Source organism: Notechis scutatus, chromosome 5 (genome assembly GCF_049901735.1).
Source record: "Notechis scutatus isolate UNSWTSFEM ecotype Mainland chromosome 5, rNotScu1.2, whole genome shotgun sequence".
NCBI classification, from domain to species: Eukaryota; Metazoa; Chordata; class Lepidosauria; order Squamata; family Elapidae; genus Notechis; species Notechis scutatus.
In genome coordinates, this window is record NC_142013.1 from 12,704,876 (window position 1) to 12,728,043 (window position 23,168).

Sequence of the window (23,168 nt, forward strand, 5' to 3'; positions counted from 1 at the left end):
CTCTGGAGGGCTGCCCGTGGCCTTCATTTTCTCTGGTAGAGGCACCGCAGGCCGGTTCTTTGCTGTTTCCAAGGCAGCCCTGCGGGACATATCTAAGCACCCCATGGGCCTGATCTGGCCCGTGGGCCTTGAATTTAACAGAATGTGCTCAGTGTTATCTAAGATTAGAAACTTTAACTTTAGATTAAAAAGTGGATTAAACGTGATAGATATTACAGAGAAAGAATAAGAATCAGTTACCTACTCATTGACACCAGTGTTAGTGTGAAACAGTTTAAACGCTGTAGAAAAAAAATACTCAAGAATAAATCCTGTTAAAACAAGATGAATGTAGGAGAAGTAGCCATATGAATTTTAGTCACCCAAACCCTGAGAATTAATTGCCTGTAGTGGTCCATGAATGAAATGTTATTCTATGGTTAAAATTGTGTCATTGTAGTAGAACATAAAGAAAATGAAATGTTTTTTTAAAAAGAAATAAATAGGCAGACAGACACATTTCAAATATTACTTCAGCGGCCTCATTTCTTAACTCCGCACTGGACCTTGTTTATGGAGATTCTCCATCAAGCAGGTCATGGTTGTCCCAAAGGTGCTTTTTTCTGAAAGGCCACTGGACGTCCTTGTTTTTGTTCCTTTTAAAACATTTCACTTCTCATCCAAGAAGCTTCATCAGTTCTACTGTTCTACAGAACTGAAGAAGCTTCTTGGATGAGAAGTGAAAGCCTTTCAAAGGGGAAAACAACAACAACAATAACAAAAAAGCCCAGCTGCCTTTTGGAAACAAAGCACCTTTGAGACAATCTTCACTGGACCAACTTCTAGATAACATTTATCAATTTATTTATAAAAGTTACAGACCACCCATCTTACCTCAAGATGATATTCACAGTGATGTTTTTTTTTTCTGTAGTCTTTAAAAATGGCATGAAAATGGCCTCAGCTCTTACCTTTTTTCCATCTCTTTCTTTCTTTCTCCTTTCTTTCTGCTGGGCCTCAGCTGAAGACCCTTTGTTTACCTTCTACCCACCAAGCTTTCTCCAGGCCTCAGAGGTGGAAATGAGAGGTTCTGAGGATGTTGTCCCTGGCACTGTTTTACAGCGGTTGATCCAGGAGTTGCGTTATGGCAACCCCAACGAGAATATGAACCTGCTGACTCTCCAGCACCAAGCTACGGGGAGCTCAGGACCCTCCAACTCCACTGCCAGCAGCACCCTGTCTTCTTCTGTGGAAAACCTTGTGCCGGAAGACCCACAAATGGTCCAGCAGTCAGCACGGCAGGAACCACAAGGCCAGGAACATCAAGGGGATAATACGGCAATGGAGAAACAGACCAGAGGCTCGCAGCCTCAGCAGAACAACGAAGAATTGCCTTCTTATGAAGAAGCCAAAGCTCAGTCTCAGTTTTTTAGAAGTCAGCAGCCCAGTGTCGTTGGGCCCAGTTTCTACATGGCCAGCAGCACTGGGCCAAAATCTAAAACAGAAGGTAGGCCAACTTTGGCCCGTGCCAACAGTGGGCAGGCCCACAAGGATGAAGCCCTGAAGGAACTGAAACAAGGCCACGTGCGCTCCTTGAGCGAGAGGATCATGCAGCTCTCCTTGGAAAGGAATGGGGCCAAACAGCTTCTTCCTTGCTCGGGAAGAAGCAAAGGGTTCAAATCCAGCGGGCCTTCCTCTTCCCCGGCCCCCAATAAAGGCATGGATCTGAGAGGCCCCCCTCCAGATTATCCATTTAAGATCAAGCAGGGGGGCTCTCCAGGAAGCAAAAGTCAAGAGCCGGGTGTGTTTTTTAATGAGCATTCCGGAACAATTCAAGAAATGACAAAGGCCTCCTATTCAGTGTCACAGCCAGCGAGGAGCGAAGTAGCTATTGTCCGATATCAGGGTCCCCCAGAATATGGTGTCACCAGGTAATTTTGACTATTTCTTTTGGTGTCCTACTGTAAAAAGCTCAGATCCTTGCACAATCTTTCCCTTTTCTTCATTACATAAAGAATATCACATTGAACATTCTAAACAATTTCTTCTTTCAATAGTTCCAGTAATTACAAGCTCTTCGCAATGGACCTCTTTAAGTGTAAGTAATCCAATTGAAATGTATTCCTCTTTCTGTAGTCGTCAATGCGCATCGTCTTTTCCATCACTGCCAACACCCCAGGAGCACAGCCCACTGTCCTCCCAGACCTCCTCGCTTAGCGGCCCCCTGCACTCCGCGTCTCTGCCGCCTCTCTCAATGGCCACAGCGTCCCAGTCTCTGCCCGCAAGTCCGCCTAGCCAGCAGCCCCTCACACCAGATGCCTTCACGATAGTACAGCGCGCCCAGCAAATGGTGGAGATGTTGTCTGAAGATAATGAAGCCCTGCAGAAGGAGCTGAAGGGCTACTACGAGAAAGCAGACAAGCTTCAGAAGGTGGGTGGCAGGATAGAGAGGATCCAGATATACCTTCCTACCTACTTTACAGTGGCTATAGTTCAGGGGTGTCAAACTCGCGTTGTCACGGGGCATATCGTGACTTTTCCCCCCTTTCCTAACAGGCTGTGGGAGTGGCCAGTGTGTGACACATCCGGCCTGTGGGCTGCGAGTGTCAGGGTTCCAGTTAACACACCCAAAACTCCCAGGCAGGCATATTCCTCAAAGTAGAGATTTATTAAGCATGTCATGTTGGCACATCTAGGGAAACCCAACTCTAACCCCCTTTCGGGTTTCCCCTCAGTTAAAAGTAAAGTTTTCTTTCCCCTGCCCATACAGTCCATCACACCGTCCAATCAATTCCCAGTCCAAGGATCGGTCGGTCTCCGATCTCACCTCCTCGCACCTGGTGGGAAAGCCCTTGGTTCTCAGAGGAAAGAATTTTATTTTGGCTACAATCCCCCAGCTATCTCTGCCTCCCTTCTCCCATTCCCACAGCTCAACTCATCTCCGGTGTGGCAGCCCTGAAGGTGCCAGGGGAAAATGGCTTCAGGGCTGACAGCGAGTTTGACATCCCTACTGAATAGCCCACCCAACTCAAAAAAGATTCTGGACCGATTAGTGGGATTTTTTGTGTGTGAAATATACATTCAGGAGGCATGTATATAATTTGAAATTGAGATCCCCATCTCTGCTTTGTATATTGTAAATGGTTTGACTCAGCTCCCATTCCATTTATCTTGTTGGAAATGAATATTGGAAAGTGGAAAAGCATCATCTTTGTTGGAATGCCATCTGGCATCTCTTTGAGCCTCACCACCTTACCTTCTCAGGTGAGCTATGGCTCGCCATAACATTGCAGAAGACATTTTGTAGATAAGCGTGCCTTCTCTTATGGCGCCATTTTGTGAGGTGTCCATAGCATCAAAACATGTCTATATGGATCCCCAGAAAATGTATCCTGGTTATAGACAGTGGCTGTCTAAGTGAACTGATTGTTCAAAGCAGTGTTTCTCAACTTTTATAACTTTTAAGATGTCTGAGTTTCACCTCCCAATTCTAGGAGTTGAAGTCCAAGTTGCCAAGGTTGACAAACAGTGATCCAAAGGATAAGTCTCCAACTCAAATCTCACTTCAGCCAGGATTCCCAAAGGGGCCTTAGATGATATTATTCTTTCCTCCTTGCCGATATAGTTATTTACCATAGAATACCGGTCTGAAATTTTTCCTGGTGCTTTATAAGTGAACAATATTATTGCAGTTGTCTGAGTGATACCAGTGTTCAGGGTGAATTTCTGGGCTGTCGTTTTGAAACGCCTCAGTTGCCCTCCTGTCAACCTATTTCTAATGCTTGCCAAATTCTCCGCTGACACAGTGTGTTTATATAGCTGTGGGCTGTCGTAGGCCACAAAAGGGGTTCCCAGAATTTTCTATCCTGAACCAGCTTTTAGAGGCTGGGCTGCTGTCGTTTTAACTTCCTGGGAAGTGTCCAATTGTACATTTTCACATATAAAAACAGTAGAGCTTCACCTCCTAAAAAGTTCACAGCATATGTCTATCGACATAAAAACTTAATTACGCTTTTAGCAAGTGGTCCATGCATAATGGATTGAGACAGCAAAGTATTCTTGGTTTGGAAAAGGAGCTATAATTAAGTAACTTTAGATTCTGACCTTAATGGTCTCAAGGTGAAAATGGAGGGTCATTTCTTCTTCCAAATCCAGTAAGTTGGTCTTGTTATATTTAGAGTTAGTTGATCATTCTGCTAAGTGGGGTTCTGAAGATATTCATCTCCTATTAGAACCACCAGGCTTCTGTTCCATTATTGTCCCAGTCCTTTTTACCCTTAACCATGCAAAATAAAATAAACTTTTCAGATCTCACCCCAGGGAGATAAGATGTTCCAAAGAGCAGGAGCCACAGCAGAGAAGGCTCTTCTCCTGGACCATTATATTATTTATATAATGCTTTTTTTCACAAGAAAAAGGAAGAACAGACTAGGTTACAGCCTGATTCATATCTGTGCAAATATGCAGCAATCCCTGCTAGGTATTAGAGAGAATGTTGGTCAATTTTGACACATTTTGGCTATTATGACACAACTGAAACCCAGTTTTAACCCTAATGTTCTATGCAAGCTAGGATCTCTAAACTAGAGGCTACCTTACAAGCCAGCATTCTGCTGCTGTCTACATTGCTCCAACTAAGTCGTGTGTACCATTGCGCCTACAGGTGATTAGGATACTCCAGCTAAGTCAATGGATTAGTCCATTTTGCGAATCCAGAATCTGTAGCCTATGTTTGGGGATGATGAACCAGCAATCTAGCTTAGGAGAAAGCAACTCCTATGAACTAGAGTAGCTGCAGAAGACAAGAATGGGTGATCTATGTCATGTGAGCATCTTCAGCACCTGAGGAGTGGAAAGAAGAGGAGTAGAAGGAGACTCAAAAGTTTCTAGGAGGAGACTTGGTCCCATTTCTCCCCCCCCCCCCACTCCTGCTCCCAAACAGCTAAAAAGGGGGCAAAATTAAGGGTGTGATTTTGTGTAAAAGACATAAAAATAAAGGTGAGAGGCAGGCAAAATTATCTCCCCCCATCCAACAATTTCCTGTATGCTACTAGATAATGTCTTCCAACACTCCTTTGACCTAAAATTTACATGGAACCCGTTGCATGGAAAGCCCCTGTTCTTCAGGCTTTCCACTGGCATGCCCAAATATTTCTCTATGATTGGGAAAGTGATTGCTTTCAGCATTACTTGAACTTTTTAATGTTTGTGGAAGGATTCCCATTTGGACATGGTTGTAAAAGAGTTCATTTTGCGAAGTTACAGAAGTGGTACAGGGCTGGCAAAATTTCTAGGTAGTGTATAAAATTTGTCAATGGTTGACATGCATCCTACTCAGCTTTTATTAGGATACCAATTTCTCCTTTATCCTAGTTTGAAATGGAAATTCAGAGGATTTCAGAAGCTTATGAGGACCTGGTGAAAATCACCACCAAGAGAGAGTCACTAGACAAGGCGATGCGAAACAAACTTGAAAGTGAAATCAGAAGACTCCATGATTTCAACAGGGACTTGCATGGTATGTCCTCCTCCTCCTCCTCCTCCTCCTCCTCCTCCTCCTCCTCCTCCTCCTCCTCCTCCTCCTCCTCCTCCTCCTCCTCCTCCTCCTCCTCCGTTTTATGATTTCTATGATCAAACTCTATGATCAAACCACCACAGTGAACTTCTTTCATTACTTTTGTATCATGTTCTTTCATTTCTTAATTCATATTTCTTCACCATTTTTACTACTATTACATTCCAGTTTCTAACCCGTCCCTCCCATGATTGTCACTAGCTGGACCTACAATCTTATGACCTCTGCCATGGTCATAACTCTAGTAAATCCAGGCTTTTATCGGGTGGTTTTTAGTAACACAGAGAAGGTGTAAGATAGTTTACCATATTTAGTTATAATCAGACTACATGTAGCATGCCTTATTAATGGCAAGGATGATATTGGTCAATTTTGGTACATTTTGACTAGAATGCCACAAGGGCAAATAAATTTTATTAGTTTATATAAAGCATGCTTGAACTATTCTGTGCAGACCATGATCTTTAATCTAGAATCTATCTCACAAACCAGCTGTGATGACCCGGGGCGTGGCACAAAAGCAACACAGTCAGATAAGCAATGAAAGTCCCTTTATTATCTCCAACTTTGCCCCCAATGTCCAGGTTACCTTCTGGCTGGAGAAAAACTCTCCCAGGAACAGCCTTTGACTGCAGAAAATTAAGTTCAAAACATGAGCAAAACAAACTGTAACTTAAAGTCCAAACAAGCCAAACTGAAGTAATTAGTTTGGCAGCCAAACTGAAGTAATTAGTTTGGCAGCCAAACTGAAGTAATTAGTTTGGCAGGGCAGGAGCAAGAATTTCAGACTTGAAGGCATGGCAAAACTCACATGGTTGGGAAGACGCCAGGAACACATATAAGCCACGACAACACAGGATAAAGTCACGTTTGCTCACGGCAGCCTGCCGAATGCAGCTTGCCTTTCTTATCAACTGTCTTCCCAGCTGTGGCTAATGAAGGGAGTCAGGGCCCTTTTCTCCCCCGTAAGCCATGCAACCCACATTGCTCTCTTCTCTGTTCTTCCCTGCGTGCCCTAGGATGAAGAGGGTGTGGGCCTAGGCCTTCCTCTGAACTCCCTCTCCCTTGTTCTATCTCTTCCCTGCTCTGCCCAGCTGGACTTTGCCCTTCCCCAGCCTCCTCCACAGCCAACAGAGCCACACTCCCATTCCCTGTCAGCTCTCTGGCTTCCTCCTCGGATTCAGACTCTGACGGGGCCATGACACCAGCATCACATTAACTAGGAGATAGAAGAACTATCAACTGACCATTCTATTTCAATTTTGATCCAACATCAGAAGATGATTTGGGGTAGAGAATGGGGGTACTGAGCAACAGCACATTTTTTGTAAACCATAAGGCTTCCTGCTGGCCACAGAAGTGTCTGCCTCCAGTGATATGAATTGTGTGCGTATGGACATTTTTGCTTTGCAATACTCGGGGATGTTCAGGAGCTTTAAAAATGGAAATGATTCCACTTTGCCCTGTAAAAGCAGTAAAATGCTATTTCAGTTTAGTCATTTCTACTTATTGTTACGATAACAATTAAGCATTTTGGCATTGGCAGTATGATTCTGGGGTATTGTGGGGGCCCTACCTTGAGATTTGGGCCCCTGTTCTAAGATATCATAAGCTATCATATTCTCTTGTATATTGGCAGGCTAGAGACCAGACAAATTATTCCCTGGCATGACTTAATGGTTCTATTTATCATTGCTTGACCTAAACATGACCCTGGATTTCTTCTGCTTTCAGTTAATTATATACAAGTCTTATTGTCTGCTAACACTAATTATGGTTTAGGGCAGGGGTTCTTCAAATTTGGCAACTCTAAGACTTGTGGACTAGAACTCCCAGAATTCCCCAGCCAGCTTGGCTAGCTGAAGAATTCTATGAGTTGAAGTCCACAAGTCTTAAAGCTGCCAGATTTGGAGATCCCTAGTTTAGGGGAAGCCAGAATTGTAAAATATAGATGGAGGTTCTCCAGGTATGAAAATCAGAATGTATGAGGGGGCATTTATATTGGTGCCAATCCCCTTCTCAGGGCTAGGATCCATATTATAACATCCACAAATAGCTACATCTGTGAGCTTTAATTGAATACAGGTAGTCCTCAACTTGCAACAGTTCATTTAGTGACCGTTCAAAGTTACAGCGGCATTGAAAAAAGTGAGTTAGGGCCGTTTTTCACAATTACCTTTCCAGCATCCCCACGATCACATGATCAAAATTCAGATGCTTGGCAGCTGGTTCATATTTATGACTGTTGCTGTGTCATGGAATCATGGAATCTACCTTTTGCGACATTCTGACAACCAATGGGGAAGCCAGGTTTACTTAACAACTGGATTACTAACTTATCAACTGTAGTGATTCACTTAACTGAGGCAAGAAAGGTAGTTAAATGGGGCAAAATTCCCCTAACGAACGTCTTACTTACCAACATAAAATTTGGGCTCAATTGTTGTCATAAGTTGAAAACTACCTGTACAGCCAGTGAAGAGAGCCCACTGTCTCTCTGGATAAATGGTTCCATAGACCATCTGCTCTTACACTGAGGAAGTTTCACCTGGCACCTGAATCTGACTTCCTGTAACTGGTCCTGCAGTCTGGAATGAGAACCAAAAAGTTTGCTCGCAGAATTGTGCATTTTGGGTTGGTCCTAAAAGAAGGCATTGCCTGACTGGATTTGGAATCTGTCTCTCTCTCTCTCTCTCCTATTTGACTAGCAACGGCATAAACTCTTGGCTGCAGCTTCATTCCACCACGTCTACTTTTATTTTATTTTTTTCCACAACTATTGCAAAAAAAGAGGGAATCTGTAGAGATTCCTTGGTTCTCCTTTTTGTGCTCCCCAAAAAACCAGTCACAAGGTGACGAGACACTGCAGGGGACATGACAGAAATAGGAAATTCTCTGCCATAAAGATTTTTTTTCTTGGAACCAGTGGTGGGATGCAATTTTTCTTACTACCAGTTCTGTGGGCGTGGCTTGGTGGGCGTGGCAGGGGAAGGTTACTGCAAAATCTCTTTCCCTCCCCACCCCACTAACCTGCTTTCCAGCTCCGTTCTCCTGTGCAGGGCAACAAAAGAAGTCCCAGCCAATCAGCTGGGACTCGGGAGGCAGAGAATAGATGGGGGTGGGGCCAGTCAGAGGTGGTATTTGCTGATTCTCCGAACTACTCACAATTTCCACTACCAGTTCTCCAGAACTGGTCAGAACCTGCTGAATACCCCCTTTGCTTGGAATCCAGTGCTATTTATCAGCAGAAAGAATCTTTTGGCTCACAGACATCAAAATTAGGATCTGAATCAGCTTTCCCTCCAAACACTCCTTGATATGTTCTGGGTTGAGAAAATTGAGCTAGGCCGAACTCCCCAGAAGAGACTCTCTACCCTTGACTTACGTCATTCTTCCTTATTCTCCTGTATGATTTTGCCTTTCTAGCTGCTATTTTAAATTAGTTTCTCTCTCCCTCTGAATCTCTCTTTAATGTTTTTAAATGTCATACTCGTTAACCTGCCTCTTACCGTTCAAGCATTCAGGGCAATACACACTGATATATTTTATTCTTGAAATCTTTCTTCTTCCTGTGTAGACCGACTGGAGACTGCAAATAGGCAACTGGCCAGCCGAGAGTTTGAGGGACATGAAAATAAGGCAACAGAGGATCTTTATGCCTCTCAGAGTGAGTGCCATGTTAATGTATGCTAGACCTACATTGGAATGTAAACTTATGTGATTTCACTTCATTTCTTAGCATCTGGATTTTTTTCCCTGTTTTTGGTCCTGTTTTTCGGGAGAGATTGTTGTAGCAGTTTATGCTAGGGGGTTGGGGAGGGAAAAGTGGGAAGATTTTTTTAACGGAAGTGAAAAGATATGAGAGAGAAAAAGAAACCCATCCCCTGATTTGTAAATTCCTTCAAAATTCACGCAGAACCCAAAGCGGTTCTGCATATTAAATGTGATGCCTTTAGCAAAAGCAGTAGCACTTAGACTTATATACCACTTCACAGTGCTTTCACAGCACTGTCTAAGCGGTTTTACAGAGTCAGTCTATTGCCCCCATCAATCTGGGTCCTCATTTTACCCACCTCGGAAGGATGGAAAGCTGAGTCAAACCTTGAGTCTGGTGAGATTTGAACTGCCAAATTGCAGTCAGCCAGCAGTCAGCAGAAGTAGCTTGCAATACTGCACTCTAACCACTGCGCCACCGTGGCTCATGTTTTGTTAAAACGTGCCATGGATATTTGCATTCTTCATCCCCAACATGTAGATGCTCTCTGCATCAGCCTCTATGGTAAATTATCAAAATGATACTGAAAAATGAGCATTGCCCACAGAGGGATGGCTGCCATGTTGACTTTTTATTCTTCCTTGTTTCTGTCCAGCCCAAAGGAGACACTTAGAACCACAATGAAAAATCTTAAGTCTGCAGGACTTCATGTGGCCCTTGGAAGCCATTCCCAGGGTTGCCATTAATTTTTTAATGCAAAAGAAAGAAATGCTTATTATATACCTGAGGAAAAATGGCATTAATTGCATTTAATTAGTTTTAATAAGACTTGTCGTGGCTCTGTCTGCTTTAATCCCCTAGCCAAGGGGTCCCCAACCACCATTAGGTGTTTGCAACCAGACCACGGAAACAGTGCGCAAGCACGAATGTGCATCCCTACTTTCGCGAGCGGCAGGCGAGCATGTGCATGTGTGATCCATTTGTGTGAATGGAAGGCATGCATGCCTTCCAGCCACTCGCGAGGAACCATCCCCTCTTCTCACCCCTCCACCGGTCCTCAAAGCTGGAAGTTGGAGAACTCTTCCCTAGCCCACAAGTGCCCCTCATTACCAAATAGATCTCCTTTCATGATAATGTTAAGTCATCTTTTAAGATGCATTTATAGGTAAAGAACAGCATTGCCCTGGGTGGGAAACTCTGGAGTATGAACTTTTGGCCCAAATTTGTGGAGATGCAAAAAAAAAGAAAGAAAGAAAGAAAGAAAGAAAGAAATAGAAACCAACTCATTAGTAATAAGGGACAGGCAAGAACAGCCTTCAAATCATTGTCATTGTTCCTAAGGGGCAAAATAGGCTGACTGCTGTCTTTTTCTCTAAAGTTCCAAACATAGATGCTGTGTGAGGCTGTAGGAAGAATCGTAGATGGTGTATTTAGCCATTCCTGCCCTACTTTTTCAGCCTGACAAAGCACTGAAAAGACGACAATCATTTTGTCCTATTTCAGAGCATTAATGCCCCTGATCATCCAGGTTCTGTTTAGACATTGTGTTGATTCTCATTTTTACTCTTAGGCTTATTATATTAAGTGTGGAAATCACTTGAGACAGTAGCTTTTCAGACATTTTATAGTTGTGAATTTACAACTGGGTGTTCTACAGAGAAGTGTTATTTTGTCCATCTAGTGACAGTGGTAGAATGCGGTAAATGACACAATGGCTTTCACCAAGGATGCATGGTGGATTACAAATTGTAGAGGTCTGCTGTAGAATATCTTTCATTTAATCCTGGCTAATTTGAAAGGAGTGAACTTAGTTTAAGGGCTAGGAAAAATTGCTAAATGCCTAACTAGTTTCTATGAACTGGCATTAAACAATAAAGTTGCAGGATGGCAGCTTTGAAGAAGACCAGCCTAAAAGATGAATGCAATCAATTAAAGAGTGCAGTGCCTCTAAGCAGCTGTGAGCTGTAAGGTTTTATCTGAGCAAGAGAAATTTACAGGGGGCTCTTACCTATAAGTTAGATTGACAAAATCAGAAATGAGGAGGTAATAAGCCGCTTGGGAAAGCCAAGGGAAATCATCAAAACCATAAAAAAGCGAAAGAATATTTTGGACGTGTGAAGCGACACCGGGAAAAATATGCCATCCTTCACTTAATCTTCCGGGGAAAGATTGAAGGCAAACAAGGTCCAGGTAGAAGAAGAACATTACGGCTTCAAAATCTAAGGGACTGGTTTGGACCAAACCCAACAGCACTTTTTCGTGCAGCTGTTGATAAAAATAGGATTTCCAACATGATTGCAGATGTCTGATGATGGATATGGCAGGAGGAGGAGGAGGAGGAATGAGCTAAATTTACAATTCTTACAGATAAACTAGAAATCTAGGATCTGCCAGTAGATCCCAGTCAATAATTGCAATAACTGCCCACTTATTGGGACTGGGACAGCCTACCCTGACTCTTCGGCAGCACCACAAGATTTGCCAAAATACAATATTTATTATTTTTTTATGAATGAACATACATGTCCCAGGATACATGTTGCAGTATCCAATCTAGGTTGGTTACTGGGACCAGAGGTTTTGTCTTCCATGCTTTCGGACTCGAACTGGAGCCCATCTTCAGGTAATTTCTCTCTAGGCTAGAAGGGTTCCAGCAGGAGTCCAAAAACTTGGAAGACAAAACTTTTGGTCCCAGTGACTAACCTAGATTGGATTATTTTCTTAGCTGACAATGTTTACTGAAATATACGTATAGCTATGTACACTTTGCTACAAATATTGCTGGAACTACCACAATTCATAACTGAGTTGAGCTATTGATCCTAAACATAGGAGCAAATGTAGTTCCTTAAAGGACAAATCATGCAAAATGCCACAGATGTTTGGCATGAATACTCTATGTAATCCAGACAGGTCCATGCTACAAATAGCAGATAGAGTATTTCCAAGAATAGAAAGAGGATTATGAAGATCCTCATCCGATAGACTTTATTTATTTATACTCAGATATTCACAGCCTTGTGAATACCAACTGCAGTGTAATCTTGAGGTAAAAACAGAACTTGGCATCCTGGGTTAACCAGCAAAGTGTTCCTATGCAGCACCATCTGGAGTAAGATGGCACTGTTAGAATATGAGTGCCCATTTTAGAAATTCTTCCCAAATGATTATCAGGTGTATACAACAGTAATAGCAATAGCAAAAACACTTATACAGCTTCACAGTGCTTTACAGCCCCCTCTAAGCAGTTTACAGAGTCAGCATGTTGTCCCCAACAATCTGGGTCCTCATTTTTCCCACCTTGGAAGGATGGAAGACTGAGTCAATCTTGAGCCGGTCAGGATTGAACTCCTGGCAGTGAATGGAGTCAGCCTGCAATACTGCATTCTAACCACTGTTCCACCACGGTACCTAAGTTAATTAAATAAGATAATTAAAATGTTAGAAACGTTTAAATTCGTGAGAGAGAGAGAAAGAGAGTGACAGTATATAAGAGTGGTTTGAACTTAAGCAGAGCATTTGGGCTTAAGCACATTTATTTACTGCTTTTTGCAGTAAAAAGATATGCAAAGCAAATCACAGTAAACCTTCACTTATAATTAATGGTTGGAAAAATTGTAACACAAAATTATAGTGAAGTTAAATTGAGCACAATTGAATAAACAGCAAATAAACATGTTTGAAATTCAAGCAAAGAGGAAAACAAACCAAAGTGTACAAGGCAAATATAAAATAATAAAGATGATGTGCACAAGTAGCAATTGTCTTTAATATACTATGTGAGGGTGCAACAGCATAAGTTCAGTTCAGAGGACTAGTTTGTGGTTGGTTCAAAGGAGGCTGGAAGCAAGAAAGAAAGATGGGAGGGGGAGACTTGCAGTAATTTTCTCAACACTCCCCTCCCTTAAGTTTGAATACTAGCACTTGGCTTTTATATGTTTCTGTTTTGAGCAGAATGTTTAGGAGAACAGATAACAGCGAGCCTAAACAGAATTCAGTTTAATTTAGTTTTTTTCTCTTTTTTATGTTTGAGGACATAAAACATTTGCTTTGCGATAAAATGGATTTAGGTTGCCATTTTTATCATATGGAAATATTGGAAATACGTGTTTCAGTTTACTCTTGTTTGGCAAGGACCCACTTAAAATACTTTGTGGAGTTCTGGGGCAGTTTAAAAATGGCATTGAGTAGTTGGAGTGAGTTTGGAGGAAAGCTACCAAGATAGTGATTGTGAACTAGGTCTTATGAAGAACAGCTAAAGCAGTGCTTCTCAGCCTTGGCAACTTGAAGATGTGTGGGCTTCAACTCCTAGAATTCCATAGCCAACTTTGGAATTTCGGCAGCTGAAGTCCACACACCTCCAGGTTGCCAAGGTTGAGCTAAAGGAACTGGATATGTTAGAAGATAGAGATGAGAGTGATTAGCAATCTTCAGACATCTTATTGGTTGTTGTTCTGTACAAGTCAATTTACATACTCGTAGCCCCGCGTCGCGATTGGTTAAGGCGCGCGGCGACCGGATTGGTCGAGCGAGCCGCACTGATTGGTCCGTTGCGAATCCCCGCGATTGGTGGAAACAAATCGCGGGAGATTCAGCGGTGTCATTGGCCGGGGCCGCGCTGCTCGGGAATAAAAAGCCGCAGTTTTTCCCTTCAAGCTTAAGCTGTATCAGGAGCCAATAAAGAGCTGAAACCAAGTCACTGACTCCGAGCTTCCTTTCTCGACGGACACGACACTGGCGACGAAGGTGGGATCCAGAGAATAACCACCGAGCACGTGTCCCGAGGAAGACAAAGGACCGACGAGATGGCCAGCATGACCCCACCAGCACCCTTCAACCCCGCTACCGAGGACTGGGAATCGTACACGGATAGATTCCTGATGTTCCTCGAAAGTAGCAATTTGAAGGATGCGAACGGGCAGAAGAAAAGGGCCGTCTTCCTCACACACTGCGGGCCCGCAGTGTTTAAGATGGCCAAAGCCCTCGCGAAGCCAGAGGACGTGAAGGCGATGGACTGGGCCGATCTCGAGCCACTCCTGCGGAACCACTACGCCCCCGCTGTGCCCATCCTCATCCGGCGGGATGAGTTCTATCGGCGAAGCCAGCGGCAGGACGAGAGCATTAGCGACTTTATAGCCGCCTTGCGAGACCTAGGGGGATGTGCGAGTTCAGGGGACCATGGTCGAGACTCCATATAGACTTTGCCGGGCCCACAAAAGGGAACACATTCCTCATCACGGTGGATGCTTACTCCAACTGGCTGGAGGTAAGCAACATGAAGACCACCACAACAGATGCGGTAATCAAGGTCTTAAACAAACTCTTCGCAACCCACGGTCTCCCGGATGTCATCGTGTCAGACAACGGACCCCAGTTCACCTCGCTGGAATTTGAAAGATTCCTAGCGGAACGAGGCATACGACACGCACTGACAGCGACGGCGCATCCGGCCAATGGTAGGGCAGAACGGATGGTTCAATTTACAAAAAGAACCCTCAAAAGATCGAACAAGGGGACATACAAGAAAAAATAAATAAAATGCTCCTAATACAACATATCACCCCTAACACAACGACTAACAAAAGCCCGGCAGAATTACTAATGGGGAGAAAACTAAGGTCACCACTCGACAGACTACACCCCACATACAACCCGGAAAAACCCCGGACTCATCTAGCAAGCACCGGGTTTTTGCACCAGGCGACGCAGTCTATGCAAAAAACCTTACCGGAGACCCACTATGGGTACCGGCAACTATAACCCAACTGACAGGACCCCACTCCTACCGGCTACAGACAACCGACGGACAAACATGGAAACGCCACATCGATCAAATAAGATCAAGAACAAAAAACACAACCGACACGCAACCAAACACAGACGACCCGATAACACAAACCAAGAGGGGAGGGAAGATACAGAGGATCAAATAGGAAATAACCAGCAATACTCACCAGTCAACAGCCAGCCCGAAGTCTCACCAGGAAGGAACAGCCAGGCCAGCTCAACCAGCCCGGAAAGACCAGGCAGGAGCGGCGAAAGTCGCAGCTCGACCAACCCGGGTAGACCGGGAGGAGCTGCAACAAGAGGCCCAGCGACACCTTCCAGGGGTTCCATCGACAGGGCCAAGAGAAACAGAAGTCCCGACCGAACCGGCGGGAACCAAACAACAACTAAGCTGCGCAAGTCAAGTAGACAAGTACGAAGCCCCGCCTACCTACGGGACTACGTTACGTAGGACCGAACCAAGAGGAGGGGTGTTCTGTACAAGTCAATTTACATACTCGTAGCCCGCGTCGCGATTGGTTAAGGCGCGCGGCGACCGGATTGGTCGAGCGAGCCGCACTGATTGGTCCGTTGCGAATCCCCCGCGATTGGTGGAAACAAATCGCGGGAGATTCGAAGCGGTGTCATTGGCCGGGGCCGCCGCGGCTCGGGAATAAAAAGCCGCAGTTTTTCCCTTCAAGCTTAAGCTGTATCAGGAGCCAATAAAGAGCTGAAACCAAGTCACTGACTCCGAGCTTCCTTTCTCGACGGACACGACAGTTGTCGTATAAAGTTGGAAGTTGGCTTGTTTTGGGTTCTGGGGTTGGATGAAAACCAAATAGGTTGAAACTAGAGAGAAGTAGACGGGTTAGATAATAGGAGGAATTTCTCGATAGTTAAGCACTGTTAAGAAGCGGAATACGTTGCCTCATAAGGTGCTATGTTTCTCTTCCGTGGACGCCTTCGACCAGAGGCTGAATTACCATCTGTTTGAAATACTAGAGAAGATTCTGCACTGACGTTTGATTGGAGATCTTGTGATCTTCTGCCCAACCCATGTCTTGATTCTGTGAACAAACATATTTTGCAGGCCATCAGGTTCAGAAAAGCTTATGACAGGATTGATTCCCCCCCCTTTTGTGATCTCATGTGGTGCTTTCTTTGTCCTTTGGGGTTTTTTTGCAGAATAGAGGGAAAGTATGGAGGGGTGGGAATGACAAATCTAGGTATTTGTGCCTCCCTGCCAGCAATTTAGTGAACATTGTACTGTTCCTTAACTTCCATGAAGATTCTTTATCAGAATCTCGAGGACTCCCCATAAGTGTTTCCTGGAGAACGAACAGGCAAAAGATGTCCCCCATGCAATGAAACATAACTCATGCTGGGGCATCTGAACTATTTGGGGATGCTTGGCCGCAGCTGAAGTTCACTGAATTCTTTCCCATCCGATGACTCAGTGCCAAGTTCACATGAATGAGGCAAAGCTAAATAAAGCACAACAGTGCTTCCCAACACCCTCCCCAGTTGAGGTTGATATTAGAAAGGCCTTGCTGGAATCAACGGCAGATATGTTATTTCAAGTCTACTTACAAGCTTTGTCTAAAGTAGTTTCCCCACCAGAATGGACTAGATTGAATCTGTTTGGTGCCGCCTGAGTATGCAAGATGTGGAAATATGCACTCACACATTCCATCTTGTCTGGTATCCCAGCTCAAATGGAGGTTCATCCTTAATAACTTGCTATTTTTTTAAAAAAAAATTAAGAATATTGAAATTATATCTCTTTTATGTTTCATTATTAAAAGTTCATGTTGGGACTATGAGGGCTCGCATGTGGAAAGCAACAAGCCCCTTCTGGATCTCTGCAAATATGTATTGTACATGCGAGTGTATTTGTAGGTCAGGGGTAGTCAACCTTTTTATACCTACCGCCCACTTTTGTATCTCTGTTAGTAGTAAAGTTTTCTCTAACCGCCCACTGGTTCCACAGTAATGGTGATTTATAAAGTAGGGGACAAAACCCCTACCGTCCACCATGAAAGCTGGAAGGCCCACTAGTGGGTGGTAGGGACCAGGTTGACTACCACTGATGTAGGTGGAGAGCCAGTTTGGTGTAGTGGTGAAGGTGCTACCTGAGTTCTAATCCTCCCTTAGGCATGAAAACTATTTGAGTGCCTTCAAGCCAGTCTCAGCCCAACCCACCTCACAGGATTGTAGTTGTGAGGAAAATAGGAGAAGGAAGGTGTGTTGGATATGTTCACAGCCTTGAGTTATTTGTAAAAATAATAATAATTAAGGCATGATATAAGTAAATAAATGTATCATTGAGTGATCAAAAGCCAGGATATAAATCCCATAATAAATTAGAATACTAGGTGAGTTTGTAAAAAACTGTTCCGTAGATGGCTCTTACAGGTATCAGATTTAAAATGTTCACCTACATCTTTGCTTTATATATTCTCCTCAGCTTGTTTTACCACAAATTTTAGTTAGGCAAGCACACAGTGCTTTAAAATGAATGTGTGGGCCTCTGGAAATGGTAAAGGTGACTCAGCCTTCAATTGATCATAGACAATTTGTCCTGTCCTTGAGGCTGTCAGATGAATTCTTAAGGGAAGATGTCATGTTGAATGAGATCTCAGCTTTGGCCCATACCTGTTTCTGTCTCTAATTGCTTCCCCCACCATCCACACTCCCAAATTACTTGTTTTCCAAGTAATAAGAGTCTAGAGCTTTACAGAGGTTTATAGAGTCATTTTTCATCCCCAGGTATTGGTAATAGCAGGGGCTTCTATAAAATATGTTCAATGTGTGGAAGTAACAACCAAGTGTACATTTTAGACTGGAAGCTGAAAAACAGCTTGGCTTTTCAGCAGTGCAAGAAACTACAATGCAAATGGTAAAATAAAATGTTTTGCTTAGGATTCTCCCTCATAATTTACTTAATTTTTAAAGTGTGTGTGTATATATACATCTGAAGCTGCAGCCAATAGTTTTATGTTATGGCTAGTAGACAATTGTTTCAGAATTTATAGTTGAAATCCAAACATGTTAAAGTTGCCAAGTTGAGGAAAAAATATTGCTTTATACTTAAAATACTACCTTAAAATACTATACTTAAAATGCTATCCGGGTAGTTGTCAACTTACAACCATTTGTTTCATGACCATTTGAAGTTACAATGACACTGATAAGTGAGTTATGACTGTTTTTCACACGACTGTTGTAGCATTCCTATGGTCAGGTGATCACTCTTATTTATGATGGTTGCATGTCCTGGGGTCCTGTGACCACCCTTTGCAAACTTCTGACAAGAAAAGTCAATGGGGAAGCCAGATTCACTTAACAGTTGTGTTACTAACTTAACAACTGCAGTGATTCACTTAGCAATTAGGGTGAGAAAGGTCATAAACAGGGCAAAATTCACTTAACTGTTTTGCTTAGCAATGGAAAGTTTGGGCTTAATTATGGTCGTACGTTGAGACTACCAGTACAGTTCTCAGTATGAGAATGAAAAACTAGCCTATATTGGGCTTAATGGCTCAACTGATGATTTGAACCAGGGGTGGGCTGCTGGGGGTTCGCAGGAGTTCGGAAGAGCCCCTAGCTAAGATTCTGTGCAATTCGGAGAACCCCCAAATCCCACTCTTGGCTGGCCCTGCCCACCCCTCACCGCCCCTCCCAGGAGTATCCACACAGCCCATTTTGGATGCAGGTAAGTGCAGAGCGAGCATGGAGGCTCAAGGAGGGCGAAAAACGGGTCTCCCGGAAATTCGAGAAGGCCGGAAATGGGCCCATTTCTGGCTTCCAGTGAGCCTCCAGAATCTGGAGAGGGCAACACACACACACACCCCGCTGCCATGGTGCAGAAGGCCGACTAGGCCACACACACCATGGCCACGCCCACCCAGCAACTGGGTAGAGAACCCATTGCTAAAATTTTTGAAGCCCACCCCTGATTTGAACCCTGATCTCCTGGCTTAGTTGGAAATACTTTCTGCTACACCATGGTGGCAATTTTTCAGGGGGCTCTTTTAAGACATATGGCCTTTTCCTGCCTTTTTCCTTACCCAGCCATCTACTGAGGTAGTTAAACGATGGAGTTCTAAAAATGTCCATGGCAAAGGGAAGGACTTGCTATATGATAGTCCTACTTCAGGCATTGTGGACACTGCTAGGAATTGAATTTTCATTTTTCATAAAATGGCTACCTAACTTGTGTGAAAAACTGTCCCAAACTACTTTATTCAGTGTGTGCTTGTGACTTCAAACAGTCTAATAGAATAGAATAGAATAGAATAGAATAGAATAGAATAGAATAGAATAGAATAGAATAGAATAGACAGAGTTGGAAGGGACTTTGGAGGTCTTCTAGTCCATCCCCCTGCTTAGGCAGGAAACCCTATGCCATTTCAGACAAATGGTTGTCCAATCTCTTCTTAAAAACTTTCAGTGTTGGAGCATTTACAACTTTGAGAGGCAAGTTGTTCCATTGGTTAATTGTTCTAATTGCTGAAGTGTTGTATGTTATGGATTACCTGTATTCTGTTCGAAAGTTTATATTTGAAGCCCAGGGCTATAATTAGAAATAAAGATAATGATGGACACCAACAGTTGCTTTGCAACGTGGAGTGTACAAACTAGGAGAACTGTCTGTAAATACTTCAAAGAGTCCTGGACACTAATTTGGATACTGAAAACCTAGAATTTTAAGGGTTTTTTTTTCCTGAAGGATCTGGCCTTGATCTTGTCTCCCTTCTAGACAAAGAGTATTTGAAGGAGAAGGAGAAGCTAGAAATGGACTTGACGGCCTTGCGCTTGACCAATGAGGAGCATCGAAGGCACATTGAGATCCTGGATCAGGCTCTGAACAGCGCCCAAGCCAAAGTCATCAAATTAGAAGCAGAGGTGAGAGGTTAAATTATCTCCGATAAACAGACACTTGTTTTCTTTCCTTGAGATTGGTGTGGGTGGAAAATTATCCCGTTGGTGCTAAGGATGATGCGTTGGCTACCAATCTAAACATCAGCATTAAAGGAGATATTTGTCTTAGGACACAACAACACTTCTGGAGCTGTCTGGAATATTTTGACTAATAAAGAGTCTCAGATGTTCTAATCATGCTTCCCAAAATGGTTTCTCAAATTCCTTCATTGTTTTGGTTGTCCTTCAGGTTGCCCTTTTCTGCATCTTTCGGAGTTTGTTCATTTCGAGACATAGTAATTGGATTGTGCACAATTTTTTAAGACTATCCCATTGGACTCAGTTGTATCTTCCAATCTGCAAGCGTTTGTCCTCAGCATTTATTATTGTGGCTAGAGTAACCCAAAACAAAAGGGAGGCGCACCTACAGCCCAGAAAGTATGAAGAGCATCTGCTGGGTTAATTTTCCAATCGTATTAAACCGATACAAAAATAACCCAAATCATACGACAAAAATTGTTAAAAGGCATTGAAAACAATGACATTTATTAAACCATAAAAATATAATCTGTGAGAGTCAAATCCAATTTATTAGTGGAACAGTGCGGGCTTCACACCACACTGCTAGGTCCCCAGGCAAGATGGCAAAACCAAGTCTTCAGGTTCTTCCTGAAGGCCAGAAGATGACAACCTACGTGTGATGAGGCAAAAGTTAGCCTCAAGGCAGAAAAGCCTCTCTTGCTGGGTCCTGTGAGGTGAATACCTTAATAAATGGGATCTGTACCATGCTTCCAAATGCCAGGTCTGATGGAATAGATGGTTGTAACTAGGGAGTGATTTGCTGCCCCTTTTGTTTCAAATGACTCTGGGTGACTGATAGCAAATAAGCATTACAAAGCATTAAAATCATGGGATATTAAATGACAGAACATACAAAATAAAATCATTAACACAAGATGGAGAAGGAAGGAGCCAAATAAAATTGGGGGGGGGGGGTTCGTTTTTAATTGGTCAACCACCTCTAGTGTGAAACTCCCCCCCATTGGGACTACAAGCCATCGGGCAGAACCAGGTTTTAAGGCTCTTACAAAAAGTCAAGGGGGGAACGGGACAATCTCACCTCAGGAATAAGATATTCCAAAGGGCAGGAGTCAATTCACCATTGTCTTCTCCTGCACAGTAATGAATTAATGTCTTTGCCATTGTCACTCAAATGACCATCAACCTCCAGCATATTCCTATAATGCTGCAGCCCAGTTGTGCTGTCCAGACAGTTTAGAGTTAATGGGATTTGGGATAGTTAGGACTTGTGAGCTGTCCCCTTAAGGGAATGCATCATGGTAAATGTAGTCAAGGTATCCTGGGGAATGTAGTCCATGTCATGTGGTCACATCTGTAATCCTGATTGGTCACTAAATTGGCCCTTGTCAGTTTAGTGAATTGACCCTGAACACAGCCTCGTGGTGGCAGCTCTACCCCCATTTTTTTAAAAATAGACTTTATTGAATTTTTATTACATTAAAAATATAAAAAAATAGCAGTCAATAACAGCTATTTGTAGCGCTTATCGAATGACAAAAATTCGTGCATTATTTACAGGTATTAATTTATGCATAATTACATTCTTATTCTATCTATTACTTATATTTAATAATTACCTATCTTAAATCTATCTCCAATCTATCCAACTATACCATTGTTCCCACACCTTATAAAATATTGAAACTTCTTTATCTTTTAAACTCAACGTTAATTTATCCATTTCAGCACAGTTCATAACTTTTTGTATAACCAATTTCTCTGGCTGTTTCCAACATTGGGCAAAGGTAATCCTGGCAGCAGTCAATATGTGTAATAATAAGTATTTTGTGCTCTTTACCTATTTTTTTTTTAAGATCCCCAATAGGAAGAGTTCTGGTTCTAGGTCTAATTGTTCATTGGTGATTTCCTGTAGCTAATCTTTGATTTTAAGCCAATATTTTCGAGCCTCTGGGGAAGACCACCACATATGATAATATGCTCCCTCTTTTTTTTACATTTCCAACATATAGGATTCATTTTAGGGTACATTTTCGCTAATCTCAAAGGGGGTAAGTGCCACCTATAGAACATTTTAGATGCATTTTCTTTGTATGCTGCTGATTTGTTAATTTGTGATTTCTGTTCCATACAGTCTCCCAATCTGATAACTTTATGTTCATACAACAATCATTTTAATTCGCTTCCCAAAAGCTTTTCTTCAAAAAGATCAAGAGACTTAAGTTACAGGACACAATTTAGAAAGGAGCACCAGACTTCCTCTCCCCTTTCATGAATATACACAGACTAAAATTCAGACACGAATGGGTTGCTGTTGCTATTCCAGCAAAGCCATAGTTACATGAGCCTCAGTGACCTGAAAATGCTGAATGAACAATAAACTAACCATATTGTGATTTACATGGGATGAACCATTTCCAAGATCTCCAAGGTATTTTGAACCCAAAGCCAACTCTTTCTCTCTTTTTCCTGCATACACATGTAGTCTTGCATAAATATACAGTCGCTGTTCTCAGTCTCGTATATTTTTCCCAGTAAAATTTTTCTTCTTGCTGCTCTCATTTCCTTGCTCTGAATTGCTGTGATGTCCCGGGGCGTGGCACAAAGGCAACACAGTCAGTTAATCAATAAGAGTCCTTTTATTAGCTCCAACTTTGCCCCCAATGTCCTGGTTACCTTCTGGCTGGAGAAAAACTCTCCCAGGAACAGCCTTTGACTTCAGAGAATCAAGACCAAAATGTGGTCAACAAAAACTGTAACTAGAAGTCCAATCAAGGCAAAATGAGGTAATTAGTTTGGCAGGGCAGGAGCAAGAATTTCAGATGGCAAAACTCAACACTGTTAGAAAGACGCCAGGAACACAGATAAGCAAAGATAAACTCATGTTTGTTCCCAGAAGACACCACACTCAGCTTGCATCTCTTTTAAACTCTCTTCCCAGGTGTGTCTAATGAAGGGAATCAGGGCCCTTTCCTCCCTTGTAAGCCACGCAACTCACATTGCTCTCTTCTCCGTTCCTCCCTGAGTGTCCTAGGATGAAGAGGGGATGGGCCTGGGTCTTCCTCTAAACTCCCTCTCCCTTGTTCTACCTCTCCCCTGCTCTGCCCAGGCGGACTTTGCCCTTTCCCAAGTTCCTCCACAGCCAATGGAGCCACACTCCCACTCCCTGTC

The 23,168-nt window shown here is 43.1% G+C and overlaps 1 protein-coding gene across 3 annotated transcripts in view; it reads left to right on the top strand.

Annotated features, from left to right (window-relative positions):
* Positions 1-23,168, top strand: part of AMOTL1 (angiomotin like 1) — a 93,501-nt gene that overhangs the window by 55,933 nt on the left and 14,400 nt on the right. For all 3 annotated transcript variants that reach the window (XM_026675591.2, XM_087966172.1, XM_026675592.2), the window contains 5 exons: positions 1,001-1,910; positions 2,116-2,410; positions 5,353-5,497; positions 9,132-9,221; positions 19,798-19,943. In XM_026675591.2, the coding sequence (XP_026531376.2) occupies positions 1,001-1,910; positions 2,116-2,410; positions 5,353-5,497; positions 9,132-9,221; positions 19,798-19,943 (1,586 nt within the window). The remainder of the gene's footprint in view (positions 1-1,000; positions 1,911-2,115; positions 2,411-5,352; positions 5,498-9,131; positions 9,222-19,797; positions 19,944-23,168) is intronic.